Source organism: Pundamilia nyererei, unplaced genomic scaffold (genome assembly GCF_000239375.1).
Source record: "Pundamilia nyererei isolate P.nyererei 1_Seehausen unplaced genomic scaffold, PunNye1.0 scaffold00060, whole genome shotgun sequence".
NCBI classification, from domain to species: Eukaryota; Metazoa; Chordata; class Actinopteri; order Cichliformes; family Cichlidae; genus Pundamilia; species Pundamilia nyererei.
In genome coordinates, this window is record NW_005187461.1 from 1,756,071 (window position 1) to 1,767,735 (window position 11,665).

Below are 11,665 nucleotides of genomic sequence, written 5' to 3' on the forward strand. Positions count from 1 at the left end.
ACTCCCACTAGGTTTATATCTGGGACTCTCCACCATTTGACCTTAGAACTGAAGAAGCTTCTCGGATGAGAGGTGAAACGTCTTCAAGTAACTTAAAGAAGTCCAGACGCTTTTCTTTGCAAGCTCCTTTGACTAACTGTAATCTAATTACCGTTTTTGCAAAAGTAATCCCTTACTTTACTCGTTACTTGAAAAAAGTAATCGGATTACAGTAACGCGTTACTGCCCATCTCTGGTTAGTGGTATTACAATGAAGTAGTCACATAGTAGTAGGCCACTTAAAATCACAGCAGGCGCTGAGGTGCGTAGTCCACAGAGGTCGCTAGCTTTCTGCAGAGTCACTATAGACCTCCAAACTTACTGTGGAATGTGGAGTGGATTGTGTTTTCACGGCCGAGCAAATGCTTTTGGCAGCACAGTTAAATTTTTAATTGGACATTTTATTTTAGATCAAATGAAATGCAAGTCACAGCACTTAGACAGAACCAGCAGTATATACAGTGTAACCTAGTCAACGAGCAGTGAGTTTGCAGTGAGCAGTTTTTTTTAATGTGAAAAGATCTGTAAGTTGATCATCTTTACATATTAGCAGTGATCCTGGACAGCTGATCACATCTCTTCTTGTTCTCTTCTGCCACTCCTCCCTCATTTATCTTCATTCACTATCATGACTTTAACCTACTTTACTGCTCTCTTCACTGACGATGGAGTGCATGTGTCATCAGAATTGTGAGACGAGGAACAGCTGCAGCTCTTACCGCTGTCAAGGTGGTTGGACTTGATGATCCTCTCGGAGTACTCCGATATACTGGAACACTCAATCTGGCAGAAAAAAAGAAAAGCTATTTAAGTGAAGAATTTCACAGACACTTTGCCTGTACTCACAATAACATGACTTCACTTATAATGCAGGTGATTTTAAATATTACTGCCCTACTGATGTTGCCTGGGAAGCCCTGGAGCCAAACTACCGCATGTTACCGTATGTTACTGTATGTTACGTTGCTGTTGCAGAAACTGGAAACGTTACATGCATACTCCATGATAAATTACAAAAGTAGATAGAAAATAAATAACAAACTTCTAACAAAAAATTTCTGAAACTCTTGAATCCATTTAGTCATGCAAATACAGATGAATTACATATTGGCAACAACAATAAATCAAAGCATAAAACCAAAAAGCTTCAGTTTCATCCTTGCGACTGATACTGTAACAGCAGTCTGGCGAGGAAGGAGCGGCTAGCAGGTCCAGCATTTGTGGAGGTTAGCCAGATAACTCGAAGCCAGTCAGTTAAATCGAACAACAGATCTTTATTTGTTGTTAGCAACATAAGACCATACAAGCCAGGTCTCCACGGCTCTACTCTGTCCGTACATACATGCACGAAGATCGGTAGTCGCCGGTGCCAGCCCGTTACAATGGTGAGGTCTCTCTGAACAGACACATGAGCAGCATGTAACGCCACTTTACTCACACACACTGGCTGTGCTATACCACAATAATAAAGGTTGTTACAATATGTCATTTTGTGTGATATTTTTAAAATTGTACTTGAGCAGCATTTTCCAAATGTAACTTGTTAAAGTTGTGCTAATTTTTGTGCGGGACATATTTCCAGAGTGTAAACAAACACTTAGCACACTTTATTTAGTCTCACACACGCGAATTTAACTGAAAGCAGCACCTTTTATTACTGGAAAAAACTAACATTAAATACAAAACTAAACTAGAAATTGGAAGCAAGAAACTTCAACTAGAAAACAAACCAGGAACTGTAAACTTGGAAAAACACAGCACTGTGAGGGTACGACGCGACAAAGGGCAGCACAGCTGGGAGTAATCAGACCTAACGAGACAAAGGAAGCAAAGCAGAATAATTGACAAAGGACACAGACTGTCAAAGTACAACAGGAAGTATAACACAGAGACGCAGACTTGACACTGAGACGGAGACACAACTGACTGGAAAGACAGAGGGAACACGAAGACAAGCGTGACAAGACGAGGGACACGAGAAAGCCAAAATAAACCAAAATCCTAGCACTAAAAATATAACACAAGCACAACCAAAACCAATGAATTACAATAATCAAAGAATATAACTGAAACATCTTAATCTATCATTTAAAAATGACCATTCCAACCTTTTTGGAGTTGGTGGAACTGTTCATAGAGTTTCATAATGTAACAAGAAAGCACAACCTCTTGATGCACTGTAGCAAGATGGCACAAGTTCGTGTAGACAAGCAGTTTGTTCCACAACAAAGCAGTGAATTGTCTAGGATTATTATATGTGTCCACCACAGCTAATAGCTGATCAAAATTTGATCACACACAAGGACACTTTTTTCTTTTTAAACTTTAGAATATTGTCTGACACTTACAGACACTGACAGTGACTTTGGTCACACTGACATTGCTATACTTGATAATCACATTTCACCATGTGAGTTGAGATTAAAAACAAATACAGAACTGAGACTGAAATTTGAATCATTGCTACAGGCAGAAATGTCTGTGTAACAGTGTAACCATCCATAAAGCTGTCTGGGGTAAAAACAAGGTCATCCTTGTTTAGTATCTCTAAGCTGATGCTGCGCATTCGACTCCTAAATAAAACAGAATAAAACCCTGAAGGCTTTCACCTGCTTTAACCTGGTTAAATTTAACCTGGTCACTAAACCTGAAAGAGTTGTTAACCTAGTCTCTGTAATACTAATAACAATAACAACAACAAAATCAACTATGGATGTGTGTCCAAAGGACTGCAGTCCTGTATGGGGCATGGAAAGTATTTCACTGAGGAACACAGAGTTCAAGATGAGGTGTAAGGTAGAAAGTCCAGTAGGTCCTGTGGAGCAGTGAATGGGTTGGTAGGTGAGAATTTTTTAGGAAACACTTAACCGGGAACCAGTGCATAAAACTGGGGGTGATACATTTTTCTTTCTGTTTCTGCTCTTGAAGAAGGCAGTCGCACTTTTCTCCTCCTCCTCCTCTCCCTTAGCTTCCCTGCTTAGCCTCTTATGTCCTTGTCTAGTCTCGTGTTTTTTGTATTAGTTTTCCCTGGAACACTCTCTCACAGTCTGTTCTCTAAAACCTAAAAGAGGAATTATGGATTTGATCAACTGGGCCCTAAATGCAATTGACACCCCTTTCTCAACGAGAAGTTTGGGCTTGGGTGAGCCTGAGTGCTAAAGATATCTACCTATTCGGAACCATGATAAGAGGGTTCTGGCTGATTGGAGCTGGCTTGGCCCTGACTTATCGAAGAATTAAGAAAGCAGAACCGGCTGTTCAAACCCCCACAAGGCTGCCCGCTGGGATTGAAACGATGGGAAGAGGCGTGAGTTTCTCAAAATGGGCTCATTGAGTGCAGCACGGATAAGATCTTGGAGAGGCTACGGCTGCTGTGGATACTCAGAATAAGACCTCTGAGCGCAAATTGGATGACATCTTGGAGCAGCTCACTGTGGTCGTGAGTTCTCAGAATCGGCTCTTTGAGCACAAGAATGACAACATCGCAGAGCGCAAGTTTAATAACATCATGGAGAAGCTCACGGCTCTCCAACGGGAGATTGAGAGACCAGTGTTGGACTGTTAGAACAGCTTTGAAATTCATATGAGCTGTTCGCACTAAAGTAAAAAGTTAAAAGCACCATCACTTCATGCGGATACCCTTTCGACTCCAGCTGCGGTCACAAGGCTGGAGCCCAACAAAACACCCTGATAACGACTGTGTTTAGTCTGTTCCTTCCCATTCCATGTAAGGCCACCTGGGTTGGCTGGAAGACTTTACTTAACCTGGCAGGGCGAAGGACACTGTCTCAGCTGAACTATGGACACACACACACACACACATATACACTGATATGCACACACTCATCCCCCCTCCCGTTCCAAACGCCTTCAATGCTTGTTCCCTCCTGGGAACACGGCGGGTCTGAGCCCGCGCTGGAATGGTAGCGCTGGGCAGGATGGCTGCTGTGTTTGCTTCGGATTACTCCTCACCCCCCACCCGACTCTGTGGCTGGTCATGTGTTCCATAATGTTGTGTTGTGGACATTTATGTGCTTTTTTGTGCAGAGGAGTTTTTTTGTTTCCTCTTCTCATGCTGTCCTCCCAGGAGCCCAGCATGAGTAGAGCTCTCTTTTTTTCCTCTTGTACTTTCCCATTGTAGTGTATAGTTCAGTGTTTGTTTTCAGTAACGCTACCGATCTCCGACCTGTATCCCCATGTGATGTCTGTGTTGTGTGTGTATTTCACTGCAGGGCAACCTGCACGTGGCGAATAAAGCCTTGATTGATTGATTGATTGATTGATTGATTGATACATACATGCAACATACTGCAGGTGTGTGTGTGTGTGTGTGCGTGCGCAGGGCTTTGTTTGCAACCCAAACAGAACACTACCGTAGCAGTCCATGTCAGAGGTGATAAAAGCATAAATAAGAGTTCCAGCTGCTGAATGAGAATTTCTGTTGCTGAGTTTAAGGGTATAAGCTGTTGTCTGGAGATGTTCTTGATGTGGTAGATGGCAGATTTAGAGATAGGTTTAATATAAGATGAAAATGAAAGAATGGAGTCCAGAATGACACCCAGGTTGTGAAGACTCAAAATTAAGGCCCAAATCAGACAGCTTTGAAAGCAGTGACGTAGGAGCCACAACCAAGGCTTCAATTTTATTTTGTTCTATTTGAGAGAATTGGTTAAATAGTTTTAGACTGCTGATAGGGGACAAAGCAGGGAACTAACCAGAGGGTTTAGTGCTTAGATATAACTGCGTATCATGGATGCTTAGTCGATGGTGGAAGATGATCTGATCAAGGGGGTGAGATGAAAAGTCCTTACTGACTCACTGGAGCAGAGAATGAAGTAGGTGTCCAGTTGACATAATGCATCCTGAAAGCAGGAGTGAAGACAGCGCTCAACCAGTGAGGCCAAAATAGTTGGATAGCTGGTCTTGGCATATTTTGTACGTTCTCTTCTGCCTCAGAGCTGATTTATTGAGTTGCCACTGATATCATCGTTATAACATAATAAAGCTCATTGATTCATCAAACTACACTAAGGCTTCTCTCAAATAAAATATGGACATAATTCAGCAGAATACATTAATCAATACTAGGCTCTTACAGCACTGGGAATCTGAGAGTATAGATTTTCACCTTTGAACACTGTGTCCCATTTGCTTAGTGTTTTTGTGCAGCATACTGCTGCTGCATGCTGCAACCGACCCATCTGGTTATAGTCACACAGAAGACCCTTTAATGAACCCTGGGTGATCCGTGTCACAAAGCAGCCGGTCAGGCTGGGGGTCTTGTGGATAAGGTAGCCACAAAAACGAGGCACTTATTTTTGTTCAGTGCAAATAAGTGCATGTTCTCTACTAACTCTCAGAGGTAAGTTGTACAGCTTTTTTTGTTTACTTTATTTATCTTACAGTTTAAGTAATTTGTTACATTAAAAATTTGACTTTTTATACAAAAATTATAAATGTAAAAAATGTAAATGTACATTTTTTAAACAAATAGGTTGTAGATGGGCAGCTACTCACCCAGCTCCTTCCTATTCTGAACACTTAAAGAATTTTCTACTGTAGGGTACATTCATACAGTGCTTCCTTTCACACCATGAAGCACCTTCTAACTTTCACGCAAAAACTTATATTAGTTCAGAGATTTTTTGATGGCATTTCTCAGTATTTTCAGAGAATTTTCCAACCATTTATTAAATCAACCCATTAAACCAAATAAATTAATAAAACCCCATTTTTACATCAAATTGTTACTAATAATAATATAATGCTATAAGAGATAATAGTGTAGCACTTGTAATCTGTAAGTGCTGCACTATTCAATAGTATGACCAGCTTTTTTTATTTTATACTTAAAGTATATTTTCCTTGTACTTGCCTATGTTTACTTAACTCACAGTTACGCATGTAAGACAGAGTCATTTTACAGTGTGGTGTTAGTTGACCCTGTACTGGCATGGAAGAATGAGGTCTTTGAGGGCTATTATTTACAGGAAAGAAACCAGTTAAACATGCCATAAAACCAATGTTCCAATGCTCCAATCTCTGCTTATTATACTGCAGTAACTCAAATACAGAACATAAACTTTTTGGGTTTTTCCGCAGGCATATAGGCTGTAGGGACTTCACATTAGCACTGACTCCCCGGAGCAGCCTTGTTTTCTGCTGCTTATTAGCAGAGAAAGAGGAAGGAGGCTTCTGCTGCCTCTGGTGCCCATTAAAAAGACTGTACCAAATCCATAAATAACCAGCAAAGGCTAATGTTGCATCAGGTGTGAACATGTTTGTGCACTTGCGGAGACGCATGTAACTGTATTGCTCTATTCATGTGTAATAACAGGTTCTAATTGGCAATCTTCCTCATCTCTTTCTGAGTCAAAGTCATAAGAGACAGCTATTAGCCACGTGTCTGTCATAGTCACGATCCAGTAGGAGCGCACTGAAGCCTCAGGGTGTATTGACAGAGGCACCCCCGCACAGGTTGCCTCTCGCACCTCTGGCTAGTGTCAGAAAGTGTCACTGTCACCGTAGACATCCCTGCAGGCTCCTACTGGTATTTTACTCTGGAGACACAGCAAGTAGAAGTTTCTAACTTTGCCCAGATATCACTGTACTTTTTGTCCTCTATCTGAGCTGTTAACCTGTGACTTACACATAGTTTAGTTTCTTTACTTTTTATTAGCAACCTTAAGCATTTTATTACTGGGCAGAAAATAAACTCTGCATCATACTAACATAAAGACATTAGAAACACTCCTAGAATAATCAAAGCAGCTACACTGAGCTTAACCAGGTTTTTGAACAATGTATTGTTTTTATCTGAAAAAACAGTACCTGGCTTTTCATGTGTTACTCATCTATTTTCTACAGTTTATCCAGGTCAAAGGGACGGCGCTCTAAACAAAGCTACCCAGATGAATGGCCAACAGAGAGCTATACCTTCTCCCACATTGACTATTTCACTTACTTGCCGTTTAGGAGGCATCCAGCTGGATAGTGTAGTGATAAGACTACACACCTTGTGGAGCGGGACACCTCCCGGTATCCAGTAAGGGTCCTGGCTAGACCCCCCATGCTAAAACCAAGCCCTGGAATGGCACGGCTACGTCTGCAGCCTGTCCGCAGCTCGGACAAAAGCATGGGTAAATGGACTGATTCTTATATAGCGCTACTCTACTCTCACTTGAGAACAAAACCCAGAGAGACTTTAACTCCTGAATTTGAGATAGAATCTCATCCCTGACCTAAAGTGGACAATCTTGTCTTTTCTAACTGGGAAGCAGAGCCTCGGGCTTGATGGTGCCAAAGCCAAAGGCTTCAATGGGACACCACTCAGTGAAGCCACCAGTACTTTGCTATCTGCAAAAGCAAAGATGTGATCCTGAGTCCACTGAACTGGACACCCTCCACCTCCGAGAAAGTCTGTACGTAACAGTTGTGAACAGAATCAAAGGGCATCTCACTGCTCATTCAGTGTTACTAATGAGTAGATTTATCACACATAAAAGTGAGCTTGAGGAACTGAAGTATATGAAAAAGAATAATCCAGAATACGACCCTCCTCTGCTAACTGAGGACAGCAGCCAAAAGAACGAAGGAATCCAGCCGGCAGCAGGCAGGAAATTCAAAAGGGAGTGAATAGTGTGCTAATAGATTAGTACAAGTCTAGTTTGCCTTGACCCTTTATGATTTTGTGGTGCACAGGTCATGCGTAGGTTGGACATGTTACCTAAGGGTCTTGTTGCTACTTGGAATTGTTGAAGGACTACACTAAACACACATATATTGTCATGTACTGTTCTTATTGATAAGGAATGATTGGGGGTATATTCGTCCAGCTCGTGAGCCCGGGCACTCACATCAAACTTCAAAAGCTTTAGGTATGATAAGAAAATCCTGAAACTCCTGCCCCCATTTATGTGGATAAAATCCTGCCAGATGGACCGCAGTAACAAAACTCTGAATCAAATCAGCTAAAGTACTAAAACAGGATGCTAGAGAGAGGGAGACAAAAACTGACTGAGGCAGCAGGAGAGGAAAGGCAAGCAAACACATGACACAAGGCATAGTCACACACACAAACACATAATGTCATTCAGTGGCTCAGAACAAGTCTCTTGGCAATTCCAAGTTAATCATTCCTTCCCTGAAGCACTTCGTCTCGACCCACCATGCAAAAATAAGTTCCACATGGTTATCCCAAGCTAGCAGTGTGTGTGTGTGTGTGTGTGTGTGTGTGTGTGTGTGTGTGTGTGTGTGTGTGTGTGTGCGCAGCAGGCATTCTCAGACATGCTCTGACTTGCAATTACTTCTGCCCCAGTGCTCAATAACACTAATAGCTTTCAAATCTCTATGGTTTAGCTGGTCAGCCTGCCTGAGAGGTCACACAGTTTTATCACCTGCATGTCAAAAGAAATATTACCCAAGATTAGATGGTTTAAAATGTACTGTATGTTCTAACCCACACAGCAGCAGACCTACATATGCACTACATGCTGACAATATAAGCACCTTGTGAGGCTTGGGCTACATGGAGATCAGATCCTAATTGGTCCACATGTTTGCAGTTTACTGAAGGGAAACACATCTTACCCCATATACATGCTTTGCCCCTGCTTTGGCCGCAAACATAGAAAGGATCCCAGTCCCGCTTCCAACGTCCAGCACTATTTTATCCTTGAAGATGTGCTTGTTGTGGTACATGGAGTTCCTGTAGGTGAGTGTCCTCACTTCATCCTTCAACATTTCCTGGTTTGACATGTGAGAAAAATATAAGAAAGGTCCTGGCAACACGAACTCCTGCAGAAAGCGACAGTTTGTTGTGTGAAATTAAAAACATTGGCTGGACGTCAGTGGTCTGAATAGCTCCGATATCTACAGTGCAGCATTTACAAATAACACACAGCCTTCACCTAATCTTACTCTATTCCCTGTCAGCCCTGTGGTTCTACATTCAAATCCATTGTTGATGTTTCTGAATAAGCCCTGTGAGCTCGCAGGCTCAGCCTGTCTGCATCTCTTTTCTATCTGTACCTCTTTCACAGTGTGCGTGCATGTGTGAGTGCAAAGAATATTCAGAAATGACTAAAATACACCTGACCTACATTCCACAAATACATAAAAAAAAAACATCCCACAGGTCACGCACGCAACATACTCTTTTTATACAGCCTCCAATGCTTCCTGCATCTGCTCTCTAAAATGCAGATGAACTCTGTGAACTCTGAGGAAACCGTGTGGACAAATAGGCATACACAACACAATACACACGTTTAATGTGTTCAAAAGTGGCTCTCTGTTCCTCAAGTTTTCAAAAGTTTCACCACATTTAAAACTGCTCCAGGCAGTTCATCACCATCCTACATCAATTAACAACTGTACATAGAGCTTTGTGGGGCACCTGCAAAAACCTGAGTTTTCCTGGGAAACATTTCTGTCAGGGAACGTTAGGATTTCCTGTCCTTTGAAGGGACTGGCTGATTGTAGCTCCTGCCATGGCCTAAACCATCTATGACATAAAGCTCTCGGTTTAGAGGGCGGAGGGGTTCACTTCAAGAAAAAAAAGAAGTCACACACAATCATCGTTAAACTATCCTGCCCACACACGGGCAAACTGAGGCAAGAACATGTCTAAAAGAGAAAAAGCAAGAAGAGCATATGAAATGATTAAGACAAGGATGATGCATAATCTAATAATTTTCTAAAATTAATTGCAAGTACACAAGGGCATTGCATGCTCTGGTTCTGTGAAATGTGCCGCAGCAATAATGGAAATTAAAATTCCCTGTTTATTAAAAAATGCTTTATTGATCCATAAAGCTGATTGATTAACATATGTGATTTTCATCCACACTGCGATGACAAGGCGTACCTCATGAATGCCAAAGTGGGCATAGGAGTCAAAGTAGTAGTCTCGCGAGGTCATCTCCTCTGGGTTGAGAAACTTGGCCATCTTACCCCTCCCTGGACAGCTAGGGAGGCTGGCGGCGTGGGGCGTGTGCGGTGGAAGAGGAGGCCGAGGCGCATGCTGGATAGAAGGCACAGGCTTGGGTAACGCAGTTGGCTGTGCCGACTGCGATGGAATTATGCGGATGGGCTCTGGTTGCGACTGTGGTTGCTAAAAAACACAGATAAAGAAGAAAAACACCTCTTCAGTGCTGCGGCCTGAGGCGTAAGAAACAAAATAAGTACAGGCTGCAATAAGGTTGTGGTTTGCATTCATAATCAGGGATTTTACACGTAAGCTATTCTCCTTTCCATTTTGTTCCTGCACTCTTAGCTCATGTTCCCAGCACAGAGTTCACAAAGTGCAGAGACCCCTGTGAGTCTGGAGGCTATGCTGATCACTGACATGGAGTCAACAAAAGCCAGAGATGGCAAGAAAGCTCATCTCAGCACAGAAGGTACACCCGTAATGCCCGGATTATCACCTATAACGCCTGCTGGGAAGCTCTAACCACGATGTGCATGGAGAAACAGAAACTTCACATCTCAGTATTGAGCCAATAAGCCATTCTGGTGTTTATTCTCATTCCAACTTGGGCGTCTAAAAATAAATATAAACTGGTAATGCCACCAAAAATAGGAGGCATTTTCAGACAACAGTGATAAGAAACAAAGAAGGAAAGGATAGTGAAAGACTGCAAGACATTTTCTCACTCAGTTTCTACATAATATTAACGATATTTTATGAGTGTTTTCTGCCACTGTTATTGCCTCATTCAGTTTGCATTCATTCAGTCGGATCTTCTAGCAATTTCAGTTTAATTCTACAGCTTTAATTTAAGTTTTAATTATGCTTCTGTATCCTGTACATTTGATTTTGGGAAATCTATTTTGATGCCATGTTCAGATTAAGTATTGAGATTACAACAAAACTATCTTGTATGAAGCCCATCTGTATTTACACAAGGTTATTGAAGGTTATTCAGATAACTGTTTCAAGTATTTTTTTTTAAATGAGCCCAGCTTGTCATCAGTCCTTTAATTTATTCTTCTAGGAGTGACATACATCGTAAACATCTATACGACTTAATGAGGTGGATAACCTCCCTGGCAGATGAAATTATTCAATTCTCCTTTACAGTGAAAGCAAAGTATAAAAAATAGATTTCTATGTGCCGCACTGGCTTTTCCTTGGTTGAAAGAACTGATTCTTCGGTCCCCTTTTCTCTCTTCTCTCTTTAAAATGGCCATCATACAGTATTTATGTCTCCTGCACCTTTGTCCCGCAGGGCTTAAATGGCACACACTGGAATGTAGTTACCATGAAAATAAAAGTAAATAATGGGTCTTGAATCATGAATTCAAAGAGAAGCTGATATGATTCAGTCAAATGTCAGGTTTTCACTACTGAGTCATACGAGAAGCCGTGCTACCTGTGTTATTTATTCAAATTCCATTGACTGATGATCCTTTAAGTTCTTCTGTAGTTTTCCCATCAAGGTTTTGAAGTTTTCAATGAAATGTCAGATCAGCTACTGTATGCCTTTTAGGGAGACGTAGTCTGGGTGACTTCCAATAAAACTGGTGAGCTCCTGATTATTTTTGTCACCACACACAAACAAAGGAAGAAAAGATGATCCCATGAGCTATACTTGGCCAATTATAAGAGATTAAGATCCAAAAT

The 11,665-nt window shown here is 41.6% G+C and overlaps 1 protein-coding gene across 1 annotated transcript in view; it reads right to left on the minus strand.

Moving 5' to 3' along the window:
• The window catches only part of LOC102199940 (protein arginine N-methyltransferase 8-B), a 29,587-nt gene that overhangs the window by 14,732 nt on the left and 3,190 nt on the right, over positions 1-11,665 (minus strand). Inside the window, exons 2-4 of the mRNA XM_005734801.1 lie at positions 9,908-10,153; positions 8,629-8,784; positions 759-822 (exon numbers count right to left, since the gene is read on the minus strand). Of these exons, the coding sequence (XP_005734858.1) occupies positions 759-822; positions 8,629-8,784; positions 9,908-10,153 (466 nt within the window). The remainder of the gene's footprint in view (positions 1-758; positions 823-8,628; positions 8,785-9,907; positions 10,154-11,665) is intronic.